The sequence below is a fragment of the Rhamphochromis sp. 'chilingali' genome (assembly GCF_963969265.1).
Source record: "Rhamphochromis sp. 'chilingali' genome assembly, chromosome: 11".
NCBI lineage: Eukaryota > Metazoa > Chordata > Actinopteri > Cichliformes > Cichlidae > Rhamphochromis > Rhamphochromis sp. 'chilingali'.
The window spans coordinates 14,345,191-14,361,586 of NC_137938.1; the positions used below are offsets into that span (position 1 = coordinate 14,345,191).

At 40.8% G+C, this 16,396-nt stretch overlaps 2 protein-coding genes across 2 annotated transcripts; both read left to right on the plus strand.

The window, feature by feature from the left end:
• Positions 1-1,520: 1,520 nt before the first annotated feature.
• On the plus strand, positions 1,521-4,198 carry fxyd11 (FXYD domain containing ion transport regulator 11). The gene is made up of 6 exons (XM_080896144.1): positions 1,521-1,565; positions 1,660-1,692; positions 2,074-2,088; positions 2,283-2,357; positions 2,480-2,501; positions 3,661-4,198. Exons 1-6 carry the CDS (start codon positions 1,532-1,534, stop codon positions 3,689-3,691), a joined length of 210 nt encoding a protein of 69 aa, XP_080752270.1. The 5' UTR covers positions 1,521-1,531; the 3' UTR covers positions 3,692-4,198.
• Positions 4,199-4,588: 390 nt separating this feature from the next.
• On the plus strand, positions 4,589-15,773 carry fxyd3 (FXYD domain containing ion transport regulator 3). The gene is made up of 8 exons (XM_080895522.1): positions 4,589-4,738; positions 10,692-10,725; positions 12,269-12,301; positions 12,486-12,509; positions 12,758-12,832; positions 12,943-12,979; positions 13,426-13,469; positions 15,025-15,773. The coding sequence occupies exons 2-8, from the start codon at positions 10,692-10,694 to the stop codon at positions 15,042-15,044; spliced, it is 267 nt and encodes an 88-aa protein (XP_080751648.1). The 5' UTR covers positions 4,589-4,738; the 3' UTR covers positions 15,045-15,773.
• Positions 15,774-16,396: the final 623 nt, after the last annotated feature.

Genomic DNA, 16,396 nt, shown 5'->3' on the forward strand with positions numbered 1-16,396 from the left:
AGGAGGAGGGAGCACTTAGTCAGGTAAAATAAGAAAGACGCTTTTAACAAGACCGTGTCTTAGAACATTGTCACCGCACACACCACTGCCACTGAACCATCAGCTCAGGTAAGCACAGGTATGGTGCAGCGAGGTACAATGGGAATTAGGACTTAGGAATCAGGCGCCAAGGTTATGATTCTTTGTAGTTGCTGTTCGGTGATGGTGTAGGTGTGCTGAGCTTGCTTTAAGAGAGTGCTTAGCAAATCTTTTTTGTTTTGTAGACTTGTTAAGGGCATCTAGGATATTTGGTTTATTTATGCACCGAGTCTTCCAATGTCATTTAGAACTCGGGGATGACGCTGAGGCTAATTTCCTCGGACCCCATACATTTTAAAAGACTGCAAAACTTTATCTTTTTCCATATTTAGGATGTTTTTTGTCTTGGTGTCTTCTTTGCATATTCAGAATTGAAAAGTCAATTCTGGATAGATCAAATCAATGATCTTGTAAAAACGAAACATGTTGCTGCTCTGTTTTCTGATGGGCAAATTATGGTTCAGCCATTCTAGTGCACTGGCGATGCATTGGCAGTCTGAATGTAGCTTCAAACAAGCGGTCTACCTACCTCGTACTACTTGTGTTTTTGCTGACATTGGTCCATCGGTGAGCCATAGAGAACTACAAACTTATAGCTTACAAAGAGCTGAAGTGAAACTGAGAAAGGTGTCCACTGCAACCACGGTCTGTTTGTTTTGGGGTTGTTGTTGTTTTTTTCATTTTTGATGGGTTTTTTCAGAAATTCTCCCATTCCTGGTAAACTCCGTTATCACTCTGTGCAGTTGTGATTTTGGATCAATGCATGGTGAAAAAAAATCAGACGGCATATTTATGCATCAAGGTGTTTTTTGATCTTCTTGACAGGCAAATCTGATGTGTTTTAAAAGCACGAGGTGTCTTTTATCTTGCTGGGTTTTGTGCGTGGTTTGAAAAGAGGCATGGCTGTTAAAAATCCAAACAGTGATGGAAAATTACTTTTAGCAAGAGAGAGAAGAGCCAATAAGAGAAAAGGTGCTAAATTTCTAGAATGCCTTGACTCTTGCCAGCCCAGGGGTCTTCCAAGGTCATTCAGAACTCGGGGATGACGCTGAGGTTAATTTCCTCAGACACCATACATTTTAAAAGACTGCAAAACTTTTCTTTCTTTTTTTTTCCACTGAGCATGTTACTTCCAAAACAAACGATACTGGAAAGCACATGACAGCATTCATCCAGTTGCAATGAACATTTGCAGAGCTGAGCGTAGGCTGAGGGAAAGGACCCGCTGGGTTCCTCCCCAAAACAAAAAGCGATCCGCTGTTTACTCTCCAAACACTCGGAGTGCATCCCTGCTGACGAGACACCGACCTCTCACACGGCAAGGGCAATCTTCCCGAGGAGAGGGCAGAGCGTGCGCTGTTTGGCTCTCTTATGTATGCATGTGAGAAAAAGTGATGTCTCGCAATCGTGTCTCACCATTTCTCTCCATCTGTCTCATTCAGTTGTGTTGAAGATGGGCCATCTCACTCTTGTGGCTTTTCTCACAGGTAAACAAAACAGAAATGCAGAAAATGACATTAAAGACAAAGTCCACATAAAATCCATAGAATTCATATTTTATCACCCTTGCTTCTCTTGCAGTGCTGTTCGGCCTTTTTGTGGAAGCCGAAGCAAGTAAGGTCAAAACTACGTGCACCTAACCTTGAGAATGGGTTTGTCGCAGTCCTGGTTTATAAACAAGCCATCCACAAATGTATTTCTCCCTACAATCAAAGTCATTCTTCTGCAGCCCTGACTAATATTTTTAGAGTCAAACTGTTTGCAGAAGGTCATCGCAGAGCAGATAAATCAGTTTGCTTAGTTCTAATAATAGCTACTCAACTGATAATTCACAGAATGTCATTACTACACCATATTTATTTATTTCCATTTGCTTTACATTCTCTCTTTCCTCTGGTTCAAGGAAACCAAATGCTGTCACACTTCACGACTACTTCAAATTTGTCACTAACTTCTTTTTCCCTCTCTTATATCGCCTCCTTCATGTGTCTGAAGATTCATTTGTTTACAGTAAGTGTACATGCTCTTATTTCTTTTATCATATACAATTTGAAATCTACCACATCAATAATATGAGCTCATTAAAAAGTTATAAAAGAACAGAGTATGACAATGTGTATTCTGTTCAGTTTAATCCATATCATAAATGAAAATGTGCTGGTTCTCTGCTTGATTTGCGGATGTGTTTGCTTTGCATCAAACAGACTATGAAAGCCTACGGATTGGAGGACTGGTCTTTGCCATCTTGTTGATCAGTGCAGGAATCGGTTTTTTGCTTTGTAAGTACTGTAATCGCAACAAAAACACACACATGGACAAAAATGTGCCTCTGAACCTCTGTAGAAAAAAAAGGTCACTGTAATTGAGTTGGGACTGACTACATCATGGTTTCTCTCCACAGATGGCAAATGCAAGAAAAGAGGGTAAGCTGTTCTTTTTGTGTCTTTTTTAAGCCTCACTTTGTAAAATAAATTGAGTGTAGGGCTGCCACGATTAGTCGACTAGTCACGATTACGTCGACTATCAAAATCGTCGACGACTAATTTAATAGTCGACGCGTTGTTTGAAGCTTTGTAAGATCCCAAAAGACGCAGGAATAAGTAGCAGGATTTAAGAGTGTAATAACGGACTGAAACAGAAGATGGCAGCACTGCATGTACAAGGATGCCAACTGCCGTTAAACCCCGGAGAAGAAGAAGCTGTGTCCCAGAATTCATAGTGCAGCCCAGCTCAGTTTCCAACAATGGCGGCAGCTACTTAGTTTTAATGTTACTCTTATTATTCTTTCTGGTCACAAAATAAACGTTTAACATATTTTATGTTAATGTAGCTGTGTAAACTTGAAATATCTGCTCAGTTTATCAAGACACAACATATTTTCAAAAGTGCTCCGAAGTTTTCAGAGACGTCTGTTACCCACTAGCTCGATAGTTAGCCGGGGGCAAGGCTCACTAGAGCCCGTGAGAACACCGGACCGGCAAATCGTTTTCAAACCCACCGCCGTCTTTCGCTACTCAGGTTAAACATGTAATATAAGTCACTTAGATAACTTAAAAATGTTAGTGTTTGGCTTTTTTCAGTATTTGTTCCTGAGTAAATCGGTTTGGCTGAGATTAAAGTTATAGTTTATACACAGCTGAATAAACGTCAAGCAGACAACTGATTATCAGAAGTGTGAGATGCTTGAGAATATACTCCGGTGTCCTGTTATATTTTAGATAGCAAGGAGCAGACGGCTGAGTTTATTAAACTTCACCGAAACAATCTGCAAATTTCATTTAAATTTAATAAACTATCTTGTCTTTATTTTTAGTTAGCACATACTTTAAACACTTAAAGCTGTAAGCTAATGATAGTTACATAAGAGCAGATGCTGCTGGTGCAATAAGCTGTATGTTTTACGTTCAATGGATGCATGATCTGATTAGTCGACTAATCGCAAAAATAATCGGTGACTAGTCGACTATCAAAATAATCGTTTGGGACAGCCCTAATTGAGTGACTCTTATTTATTGTCTCCATCTCCGTCTTTCTGTTGAAACTTCACTAATTACTTCCTCTCGCTCCTCTGTCACTTTGTAGAAAACATACTGACAACAGCAGTGAAATCTGATCTGATGCTTGACAAACTGGTTTTGGCCTTGAAAGAAGAGCTGGCAGGAGATGGGGCGGAGAGATTGACTGCCTCCTGAGAGCAGGGGGGTTCAGAGGAGGCTCACCTGCTCAGATACCTGTGTGAAGACACATCCTATTTTTTTTTTTAATCAAGTACTGCTCAAATTTGACATCACTTCCTTCCGGTCTGCTAGAAGGAGATGCAAAGAGAAAAAGTAAATGTCCACTTCTGTGCTGATACGTTGATGTTTATTTTTGTAAATACACACTCATCCATGCATCATATCCAGTCTGCCATATGGTGCTTCTTTAGTTATTAATATTGTGTAAAGCTGATTAAGTAATACACAGTTAGCATTTTAGCATTACTACCTGCTGTTTTGATCAGTTGTCCATACTGATGCTGTCAAACTCTAAACTATTGGAATAATCATGAAAAGTGTATTCTGTCAAATATCCTGAGTCAATTCGAAATTAAAGTCAAAATAAATGTCGGTGTCAATAACCAAGAGTCTCATTTTCATAACTTCCCTACAGCAAATTAGCAAACTTTCATTTCCAGCAGTAAAATAAGACGTTATTTCATATTCAACTGTAATGGTGACAAATGCTATTATTACAGTACTTATAAAATTATTACTGCCCGTTTTTGTAAACATACATCACAGAGCGGAGGAAAAGCCAACCCCGACCCCACAAACCTCGTCTCCTTCTCCACAAGCAAACATTCCCCTCCTCTCCAACTCTGCGCCTACAACTGACTCTGGATCAGCTTCCACACCCAGCTCTTCTCCAGCCGCCAACCCTTCTGCTGACAAACGTAACCCCCAAAAACTGACCTGGGATCAGGATACGGCAACAAAGCTCCAGCAGTTTAAACTCTGCCCCCTTTTCCCTAAAACCCAGCCAACCTGTAGAGTGTCACGGAGTGCTGAAGGCAGGGTGTTGGCGCAGCGCGTGGAGAGAAGTCGCAGTTTCAGTGTCACGTATCCGTCCGCTCGTGAGAAATTTCCTCGTGATTTGCTTGTCGCTGCTAAACACAAAGGTAAGTGCCGAAACAAATAAATTAGCTCACATTTCACACAGCAGTGACGCCCTCGTCTATCCTTAGTTGCGGAAATTTGTTGATGAAGTTACGTTTTTTTTCGTCAGTTGAAAGCGTTAATCTCATTCCGGGCTAATTGTAGGGTCACGTCACATTTAGGTTGTCATCTTAGAAAAGAAGAACTTTTGGGGGGGGAAAACTTTGTTATTGTGTTTTTCTACACTTAAAGGTTCAAATAAGACGAGTAAATACAACGTAGGCGGAAAAGCAGAGCGTCAGGCGCCTATAACGTCTATTTGGCCGTTTCCATCGAGCCCACCAGTGCCAGGACAACGGGACTGCACGCGCTTATTTGCGTGCGTGTGTCCATCACCTTCTTTGCTATTTTTTTAAGTGCTCAACAGGCTTAATGTACACCAGCTTTTTGTAGATAGGTCCTTGTTTAAATTCATCAGATAAGAGGAAAAACTCAAAGGAATATTTGCGGCATATTTTATCGCACCAATAAGGAGTTGGATTTTTAAAAAGCGCACATTATTTTTCCGTTTTCGGTTGTAAGCTTTCCTACTTTAGACTTTTCTAACGTGCTCATACTGTAGGCTGTATACACGGTCTTTTTTTTAACAGGACTGCAAAATGGTATGTGTGACCAGCTGATAAGAGCAGAAGTGACTGTGTGCCACCAGGACAGAGTGGGACAAGGACACAGGCAGTCAGATTATGTTGCACAGGACATGCATAGCATGCTGCTAATTTATCAAAGCAATCATTTGATCGTCATGGTTTCAGATACAGACTGTGCATGTGCAAAGAAGACTCTGCAAGAGCACAAGGAATTCAGATATGGAGCAAATAAGTTAACTTTCCACCAAAATAAAGCCCCCACAGAACCAAATAACCACAGTGAGGCTGTGAAATGTGTTGTGCAAAGACGTGATGGGAGTGCTGCAGAGCAAATGTACTCTGTGGAAAATGATGATCAACTCTCTCCCAACAGTTCTTCCCTGTTTTTCCAGTGATATAAGCTAGGGGGCAAACATTAGGATAATAGGCTGGTGATATAATAGAAGAGATGGTAAGAAGACAGGACAGAAGCTAAATAAGATGATTTTGTGATGATAATAACTTCACTTATATAGTCAAAGTATTTGCAATGGCGTTTTCTTTCCTTTCTTAGCTGAGACAGACTTGTCTGGACGTCCTCTCCTCCTCATGTAAATTACAAAAGCCTAAAAAGAAAACGGGACCAGCAGTGGAGAGAAAAGGGAGGACGAGGAAGCGCTCTTAGGTGGCACACTTGCTGCTCACCTTTCCTAATTGCATCAGTTCAGTGGCTGACAAACACAAATTTAGAAACTGCAACAAGAAGACATTGATTTTAGATCAGCCATGTGACTGTGACCTTCAGAGCATTTCCTTTCCTTCTCTGGGATAATGTTGGAAGAGAAACAGATGATAGAGGTCTTCCAAAAAATTTTGTTTTGAGCAGCTGCTAGTCAGCACTTGGGAGATTGATGGGTGTAAGAGGAGGTTAAATTATGGAAATGTACGGTCTTTGTTGATCTGCTGAGTATGACTCTACAACATAAAGACTGTTTCTAGCCGCTCACTGTGGTGGTTTCCACTGTGGTTTCCATGAGTGATTCATGGCTTTAGTATGCTCCACTCCCTCTCTGTGTCCCTCCTCTTCCCCTCTCTTACCCAACCGCACTCTCCCTCTCTCCTATGTCATGTGATGTATTTCTTTCCCTTTTTTTTCAGTTTTGTCACTCTTTCATTTTCTTTGCCAGTGCTGATCTCCTCCACCTCATGCCTCTTCCTTCCTTTCTCTGTTGCTTGTTTCTCTTTACTTGTCAATGGAGTCCACACAGTTTTGCAACAACAGAGCCCATTTTGTGGTTGCTGTTTTCAGCTTGCATTTGTGATCACACATTTCGTTTCCAGCCTTTCGTTTCTGGAAAATCATCAAACGCCGGAGTCACAAAGTGAAGGGAGGTTCTGCTCTGTCTTGGGCAAGTAGAGGAAAAGTATTGGTTAAAGCAGGTTCACACTGTGTGCAGTGTGTTTCTTCGAGGACAAAGACTTCCCTGTGGGTGTGTGACTCGTACAGGATGTTTTGCATACTGGAATTCACTGCTTCTAATTTAGGAATAAAAAAATGCCTCTGAAAATAGGCAGCTGGCTTTGTAGTGCATTACATGACCCCAAGCACACCAGTGTCCAGCATTCAAACAGGTGGACGGGGGGTGGGGGGATTGTTAGAAGACAGAAACCAAGTCATACATGCTGTAAACACACACACAGTAGAGGAAGCTCTGATATTAAGACTTAGAGTGTAGTTATAACGTACTGCATGCGTGTGTTTTTCATACACGCGTACTTGTATCACTGATTCATTTTGTACTTTACCCTCATGGCTCAAAACATAGTTAAGCAGCTTAAGCATGATCTGGTGGAACTGGCAGTTGGCTCACATTCAAAGCCGAGGTGCTCACATGTTTGTGTGCTTTGCTCATTTCATTCCCCAAAGATCATCTTCTTGACACTGAATGGTAGCCGAGGAGCGCTCCTTGTGTATTTTGGATCCCTACGATCTTTCCTGCAGTAGCACCAACACAAGGAAAAAATTCTGATCACAAAATGTTCACGTTACTTAAAAATCAGTTTGCAGAAGCTTTACTTGTTAGCAGAAGTCGAAGTGGAACGTAGCTGAAGTTTATTGCGTAACCTCACTTGTAGAAAAGGGAGGAGAAGGAGTGTTGGGCGGAAAAGGGAAGCTCACCATGGGCTCGAGTGTATAGAGTAGAGAGCCTATCTTCAAGGGAATTTGTAAGGGAAGGGATAAACGAGAGAATGCTGGGGAAAGTGCAAGGACGTGACGAAGCGTGTCCAGGAACTGAAGAGTGTAGAGAATAAAGGAGAGGTCTAAACTGACTGGAGGGCACTGGAAGGGTAACAGGAGCTTAAAAAACAGAAGAGCTGTATGAAACAGCAGTGTTTAAACAAACATGCGATTGCTGAACACTTTCTGATGAGGACAGAGAAGATGAAGTGAAAGAAGCAATGGGTGAAAGGACGCAGCAAGAGAGCATGAGACGGAGTGTAAAGCACTCCCGAGGTCAGGAGGGAGAGGGATGCTCCGAGAGCTGACAACAAAACGCGAGGGATAGTCGGAGACAGGCGGGGAGAGCCAGAACAGAAAGCTCTTTATCCTTGGAGCAGAAGAAGCTCCACGGGGAGTTGGTGCCCGCAGTTGTGAATATAGGTTTTTAGTGGTTCTCTGGAAACATTTGTAATTTCCAAGTGGCCTGAAACCATAACTAAATTAGGTCAGAAACAACAGGATGATTAGCCAGTGACTCTTGTAGGTTTTTAAACAAAAATACAATATAGATTGATGTTTCCAGCATTTACAATTTGAAGATCTGCAGCTTTTCTTGTTCTTTTTATACATGAAAAATCTAGTAGTTGTGTAAATGTGAGTTATTCATGAACAATCCGCATATTCTGGCCAAGTTTGAACACTTTACTTACACACCAGGTGGTTTGTTCTTATGTTTCTGCAAGTCATGAACACAATGATTGGGATACACACCTTCATCACTTACTGCCTCGCCCCACCCTACACTAACATTTGCGTTAGAATATGATCTTTCAGTAGGAGCTGGGAGGCGCCACCTTTCTCTCCCCTGCCTGACCTTTCAGCTGCCCTTCTTTTTTTCCATCTTTGTTCTCTCTTACTGTCTTTCTGTCTGCTTTTGCCTTTGTTTCTCCCACCTTTCTCTCTCCCCCGGTGCCTTTCTAACTAGGTAAACCATTCTCCAGTGGTTGTTGGCCTATTTCCAGCAACTGTGCATTCCCCCTGGCTCGCCTTGGGTTGCTGTGGGGAGGCACTGTGATGGAGGCGCTCGTCCTGATCTTCTTTTTCTCCTCTTTGCTGCCAAACTCCGAAATACCACCAGCTGAACAGGGAGACACATTGTTCTTGCTTACATTCTTTATAGTGACCACCATGTCTCCCTTTCACACAAGCAAAAATGCTAGAAGATACCAGATTAATTGACCAATTTAATAATTTTGTATATAAAATGACACGTGAAAAATACAGATTTTCTCACAGACCCATCAGATCATTGGCAGGTGTCTGTTTTTGTCTGTCAGTCCAAAATCCAAAGATAGTCTTTCCCATATCAAGTATGGTGGAGAAAATCAATAATTTCTCATGTTTCTCATGAAATTACAGGAAATAGTAGTTTCATGAAAAACAGAGGGGGGTAAGTGGTAAGCTGTTACTGGTTTCAGGACAGTTTAGACAAGCTAAGTGGGGCATCAAATTTGACAAGTAACTAGGGGTGCACTCAGATCTCCTCTTATGGCAGCCTTTCAGTTCACAGACAAATGCTGCAGGGCATACATGACAGTTTTGCTAAATTTGTGTCCCCCATCTGGTTTGTTTGGTGTAAGGTGGCCGCAAAGCTCAGTCGGAGCCCTCTCTCTTTAATGTTATCTTAACTTTTGTGTCTGGCCTCATGCAAACAACATTCAATCCAAGGCAGTCGTTACTAAACGCTGCTTCTGTTTCTCCCCCATGGATCAACAGCTTTTCTTCTTGTAAATTTCCACCAGGAGCATGATGGAGAATAATCCCAAAAAGAATCTCGTTGCAGTCTTGGGGGAAAAAAAACTAATCCTGTCAAGATCCCAGATCTTTGCAAAAGTCTTATAGTCTATGACTGAAAACTCAGACCAACCCATTGTCTCAGGATGTCAGGGGATGCCAGACTTTTTAAAGGTTTCCCATGTGTGAATGTTTATGCCAAGTGGAAAATCGCTGCCCTGGTTTTTTTCTTTCAGGGGCAGGGGGTTAAGGCGTGTCCTTTCTGAGAGCACATGATACCCCTGCTCCGATATTCCACCTCACACAGCACAAATACCTCAGATAGTGTGTTTAATATGGGTGCCCTTCTCTGGAAATACATTTCTCTATAAACAGTGACACAAGTTTATAGATGTATCTAGGTCGTCTTAGTCTAAGGAGCTTGGAAAGAAAAGCATCTGGACTTCTCCAAGTTTCTTGAAGACATTTCACCTCTCATCTGAGAATCTTCTTCACTTCTAAGGGAACACCATTGCTCCTAGACCTGAGGAAGCTTCTGGGATGACAGGAGAAACGTCTTCAAGAAACTTAAAGAAGTCCAGATGCTTTTCTTCCAAGCTCCTCAGGCAACAGTAGAAATAGCTCAATTGGCCAATGCACAGTTCACCTTTAAAAAAAGTTGAATTCAGTTGTTTTGTTCTTGTTTTTTCAGACAGAAATAGCTGTGAAGTTTGAGTGCACTTACCATATTCTTGTGGATTTATCCTGTTTATCTGCAAGTGAAAGCTAATTTACAAAGAAGACTTAAAAAAAACTGACAGGAAACTTCAAACACCTGGACAGTCACCATAGCTGTGGCCACACAATATATAATGCATGATGACATTAGAATGTGGTCTATATTCAGGCTATAGAACATTAATGCTTCGGTGCTTTAAGATGGCAGCAGTGCAATGCAGTATGCACGAGAGATGTAATTCTCCTGTTGAGGCTCCATTAGAGCACTTTGTGTCCATCAACATCAGCTCAAGTTTCTGTGTGTGAAAATAAAGCAGGAGGGGCCACTTTGTATCCATTTGAATTTGATCATTTGACTTTGTGTGTGCTTCAAAGGGGACAGATGCATGTCCTGTAAGCGTATCTCTGTGTGTTTAGTCCTTTTACTGCCCCTCAGAAAATACTGTGAGGCTAAATGTTGCATCATGTCTGTTGACTTTGTTGGCTGGTACTAGCCAGAGCCTTGTACTGACTAGAAGTTAATGGTTTCAGTCAACATGCATGCACAAGTGAAACATGAAGTTCTGGATGTTTCAACTAACTAGAGCTTGTGTTTCTGTCCTTATGTAAATCCTGAAGATGTTGAAGATCTGTGTTTTGGTGTTAATGACAAGTAAGTAAAACTCAAGTCTTTTAATATAGTGTGGGGGGAAAAAATTGTATCACGTTTTTGTTTTTTTTGTTTTTTTTCTAAAATGAGAAACTTAAGTTATTTTCATTCATTTGTTAAATTGGAAAGCATGACCAGTTAGCTTCACTTCCTTCTAACAGAGCTTGCAAGTCTCTCTCCTGTCAGAACATTGTACAAATATTTGAGGACTCCTGATAACGTGGTGGGGGGAGAAAATAAACAGCAGAGTTCATGAGTGGCTACAGATATCATCTGGTCACCATTTCAGTCTTGGTTTAATTAAGTTTACAGTAATGCAGTACTGTGTAAAAGTATATGCTTCTTTCTGATTTTCCTTTTTCTTGCACATCAAATTGAAAAACTAGACAAAGACTACCTGGGTAAATACAAAATGCACTTTTTAAATGATGATGTAATTTATTAAGGGAAAAGGGTATTCAAACCTACCTGTGTGAAAAAGTAATTGCCTCAATTATTAAATCATAAATTAAAAAATACTTGATGATTGGAGAAATCATGCAGGAAGTCACAAAAGAAATCAGAACAACAACTAAAGAACTGCAGGCCTCACTTAGTCTTAGTTAAGGTCAGAGTTCATGATTAAACAACAAGAAAAAGATCGAGCAAAAATGGCATCTATTGGAGAGTTCTAAGGAGAAAACCACCGCTGACCAGAAAGAACCCAAAGGTTCTTCTCACATTTACCAAAAAAACTTGATGACCCCCAAAACTTTGCAGAAAATATTCTAAACACTGACGAGATTCTAACAGTCAAACATGGTGGCAGTAGTGTGATGGTCTGGGCTGCTTTCTGCTCTCTACCAGAAAGTCCTGAAGGAGAATGTCCATCCATCAGTTCATGTCCTAAAGCTCAAGAACACTTCAGTTAGATATACCACGTGTCCACCTGTGAATGGCTCAAAATACACCCCCCCCCCCCCCCCCCCCCACACCCACCCACCCAAAAAAAAACAATCTTGAGTGAAAACTGATCGAGATATTTTATTGTGACCTCAAACCAAACTCTTTCACACAGGGTCAAATAGGTCTGGGTAACTTTTCTCCCATGATAAATAAAATCCTTTTTTTTTTCTTTTTTTTTTTTTTTAATTGCATGTTAGTATTCACTTTGATTATATTTGTCTAAAAATAAAATGTTTTATCAGAAACATTTAAGTGTCATTAATATGTTACATTAAAAAGAAAACAATAAATGAGGAAGTGGGGGGAAATACATTTTCACAGCACCGTATGTGGAACTAATTTCTGACAGTGTAGTTTCCATTGGTAATGAAGCGAGGCTTCATCAAGTGGAAACTAGAGATGATATTTGGTGAAACGGAGCTTTATTTATAATTTTAAATACGAAAGCTTTAAGGGGTATTTATGAATTGCCACTGAGAGAATTTCATTGCCTTTCTTTGAATGCTGCATGAAATAGTTTAACATCAGCTTCCACTTTCAAGATCTCTTATCAGCAGCACGAGATTGGCTCTGTTTCACTGTTGTGTCTGATCCCTTGCAGTTGTGTCCCTGGTGTTCGCAGAAGAACAGAACGGTAAGTACAGTCCTGGACGTCAGATTCAATAGAGCCTAATGTTTGAAACCTGTCCTCCTGACACTTAGGCATGCCACGATTTAGTAACTCTGATAATACCACTGATGATAACACTACTTAGATGTTTCTGAATGTTTCCCGTGTGTCTGCTTTTAACTGATCCTCTTTATTTCTGTTCCTACAGCGGAAGATGACCCCTTCACCTTTGGTAATTATCTGTAAATTTATTACTGTCTTATGTCAGTTGATTAAAGTAAGAAGATGATGCCTTATATTGATTGTTGCACCCTTATATAAAAGAAGAATGCAATATAAATATTGTTGGGTAAATGTCTATAATATTTATTTACTTGTTGGTGCATCGATTTCAGTCTCGACCTTTTGTCTGACTATTTTTTTTTTTTTTACTTCAAGTTGTTGTTGTTGTCTAATGGCTAACATGATGTGTTCGTGCAGACTATCACAGACTGCGTGTCGGAGGCCTCATCCTAGCTGCCGTTCTCTGTCTCATTGGCATCACCATCCTTCTCAGTAAGTGGCAAAATACTCACAGATACATGCATTATACAAATATATGCACAGCTATAAATAGACTCCATCAAAGGCACGCAGTCATCTTTGCTTCTTTTCTCTCACTTCAGGCGGCCACTGCAGGTGCAAGTTCAACCAGAATAAGAGGTGAGCTGTCATCGAAATATTTAAAAAAACATCTGTGTAACAGGAGTAAACTAACGCTGCGGCCACACCGGAAATGTTTTGCAGCAATGTGCCCACCAGAGACCACAGAAAGTGATCACATTTGACTACAAGTGACTACAGGTTAAATAACCGCTGGCAACATGAAGCGGCCAGGACCTGAGATAAACTTTTCTCACATTTTGTGTGGCACTTCCAGCTAAGCGATTGAAGCAACTGCCAATGAGAGCACAGGATACTCCTGACAACTGGAGCCTCGAATATCTGCAACCAGCCCTCAGTTTCAAAGCAATGCACAAGAAACAAAGCACTTCCAGTGTGGACGGACCTTAATGGCACCGCATATCAAATATTATCTTGCAAGTCATGTTAGGCTTTTGTTTTGTTTTTTTCAACCCCAATTCTTGAATTCTTGCTTCTCTTTGCAGGCGGAGGACAGGAAGCAATGCTCAGCAGATGCTTACCGATCAAGGTAATGCATACATCCTGATTATTAATAATAATAATAATAATAATAATAATGGATTGGATTTATATAGTGCTTTTCAAGGCACCCAAAGCGCTTTACAATACCACTATTCATTCACTCTCGCCAACCCCCTGAGCCACGGTCGCCCCATTGACAACACTCTTTACCTTATTAACTGGTTCACAAACTAAAGGTGCACCAGTCGACCGGCCAGAGACTGTTGTCCAGCATTCTCACCCTGAATCAGTGACTGACTGGTCAGCCTCACGTGTGTCCGATTACAGGCCAGTCCATTTAATGTCCCATTCGGCACAGTGTGCAGGCTCCTCTCAGAGAGCAAAGATAAAGTTCTTCTAAGTGGGGGAACAACCACATAAATGTTTATAACAAAAACACTCATTAGACAGTTAAACTGAGTGAAAAAGAGGAAAAAAGTTTGATGTTCTGTCATGTGATGAAGTTATAAATATTGGAAATGGAATATTTTGTTCCTGTATAGGACACTCTATTTCAGCTTTTTAATGCATACCTATGAGTTGTGTGAAGCCGGATAAACAACTTCTTCTCTTATCAACATATTCACAATTTTATCACCCACTTGGCATCCTGCCTAGATCTCAAGTTATATATACTCGGTCCATCTGCTTCACTGTAGACATCCCCATGTGTCTCTCACACGCACGCACACACTGACACAGAATGGAAAACGCTCATAGTGCTGGACTGAGATGGCACAGACCTCGCTGTTCAACAGGTGCAGGGACTCTGGGAGTCTGGCAGGCAGAGAAGGGAAGGAGAGAGGAAGGCAAAAAGTACTGCTGTTTCATTTAACTTTGCATTTTTTAGCGTTTTTTGTTTTTTTTTTAACACACAGAAATATTGTTAATTTGTATACTCTGTGTTGGAGCTGTTGATACTGAGGCCAAGCTGTTTTGATTTTAGCAGCTTTAATATAGGACAAACACACAGGTGGCCCATATGGAAAAAAAACACTGGGTGTGTATACAGGCAACTCAGCAGGATCCCACAGGGACATACTGCACTGTTAGGCAGTTTCCACTCACAGGCCCACACACTCTTCCTCTTTCTGACGTTCATTCTCAGATGATGAGCAGCATATAACAAAGAGTGGATTTTCTACAAAGAGCCACAAACATTCATCATTTTACATAAAATTATGATTGCTACGTTGTTACGGCCTCACTTGCCATGATGGGGTTGAGCTGGGGGGTGTTTTTTATTTGTTTGTTTTTGAAGTATTTTGCTTCTTCTTTCCTTTTTTTAATGCCTAATAAAAAAAGTCACACTTTTCAGTAGTTATTTCTCTAAATATGTTTACTGCTGTCACAAGATCCCAGTTAAATCTGCAATGTTTTGTCACAGTGTTCTCTAAAGTCTAGAGGTTTAATTTTTTTAAAAAAAATGCAGTTTGAGTTATATTGCAGATTAAAGCAAAGTCATGCAGACCCTACTAAAGGACCCCGTTTGTGCCTCATGTTGGCGATCATATTTTCAGGAAGAAAGTCAACCATGCTTTCCTTTGTGTGTGTCTCTGTAGGTCGTGCCTGCGACTGCTAGATGTCAGCCAGAACACACAGACTTCCCAAATCTGCAAGCAACAGACACCGCAGAGGATGAGCACTGGGACTCGTGACAACCCACAACACCCTACTGTTGTTTATTTAGAGAGATAAACAAAGAGTAGTCTGTGTGCACCTGATCTGAGGTGTGGCGCTTTCTACCTGAGCTACTGATCTTCAATCCGCCCCTCAACCCATACACCCACGTTCAAAAACATTTTTATATATATATATATATATATATATATATATATACACGGTTTTGCCACTTTCATTTCAATCAGTTTACCTTTTGTGATACTGCACACTGTGTAAAAATAAAAAATAAAAATGAATAAATCGATATTAACCAGCTGTGATACCCAGCTGCTCACGACAGAAATTGGTCATTGACACACAGGTCTTTTTTTATGTTAGTAGTTTTGAATGTATCTAAGTAAAATAGTAGCACAAACCTATTCCCAAATAAATGTCTCACATTACTCCTCATACCTGTACTGTATGTCTGAGTCAAACATTGATGTAGATGTTAGTCACTTACTGTGGCCGGCCTAACCCTGTGTGCTTTTGTGTGAATTATATGAAATCCATGTATTCATGAGTAATTAGGGTGCTGCTGGGAATTCATCAAAATCTGTTCGTTTCCATGTTTTGCCTTTTGAAAGAGTGTAGTGGATTGCACTGTTCAGAGAGTCATGTTTCTATAAAAGAAATGCTGAAACACCTATGTGCTCTTTACTTCTTACTTTTTTACAAAGGGGCTTTTTATGAAGTTTCAAATTAAGGCCTGCTGTACAATACCAGTATACCGAAGGCAGTAATACAGAGACAAAAATGATGTAGTTGTTGAGAGTGAGCTGTGTTGTTTCCAACAATTGAATGAGGCTTAACTGGATACGCTTCTCATTGTACGCTGTGTGTCTGATTTTCTGAAAGATGTTTTAAGGAGTAAAGAATTGGAAAGATTCACCTCATGGGTGTAACAATCTGCAAGCAGTAGGTGTAGTGAAGGTAGATGAATTTAAATACCTTGGGTCAACGTTCTGACGCAACGGACAGTTTACAACACAGGTGGGGAATACAGTGCAGGCAGGGTGAAGTGGGTGGAGATGAGTGTCAGAGGTGGTTTGTGACAGAAAGTGGTAGTGAGACCTGCTATGATGTTTGGATGAAGGCAGGAGGTCGGTCTGGAAGTAGTAGAAGAATGAAGATTTTCACTGGGAGTGAAAAGGATTAGCAAGATAGAAATTATCATATCAGAGCAATTTGGAGAGGAATAGCTGGAAATGTGTAAACGAGGCATAGGGCTGTTGAATATGGAGCGGTCAGGGGGCAGAAAGACCACAAAGA

Bases quoted from the DNA above. Each gene is read 5' to 3' on its own strand.
- fxyd11 (XM_080896144.1), top strand. From the start codon at position 1,532: ATGGGCCATCTCACTCTTGTGGCTTTTCTCACAG. The intron at 1,566-1,659 runs GTAAACAAAACA...CTTCTCTTGCAG, and splicing joins TCTTGTGGCTTTTCTCACAG to TGCTGTTCGGCCTTTTTGTG. The intron at 2,502-3,660 runs GTAAGCTGTTCT...GTCACTTTGTAG, and splicing joins GGCAAATGCAAGAAAAGAGG to AAAACATACTGACAACAGCA.
- fxyd3 (XM_080895522.1), top strand. From the start codon at position 10,692: ATGTTGAAGATCTGTGTTTTGGTGTTAATGACAA. The intron at 12,510-12,757 runs GTAATTATCTGT...GTGTTCGTGCAG, and splicing joins AGATGACCCCTTCACCTTTG to ACTATCACAGACTGCGTGTC. The intron at 13,470-15,024 runs GTAATGCATACA...GTGTCTCTGTAG, and splicing joins GCAGATGCTTACCGATCAAG to GTCGTGCCTGCGACTGCTAG.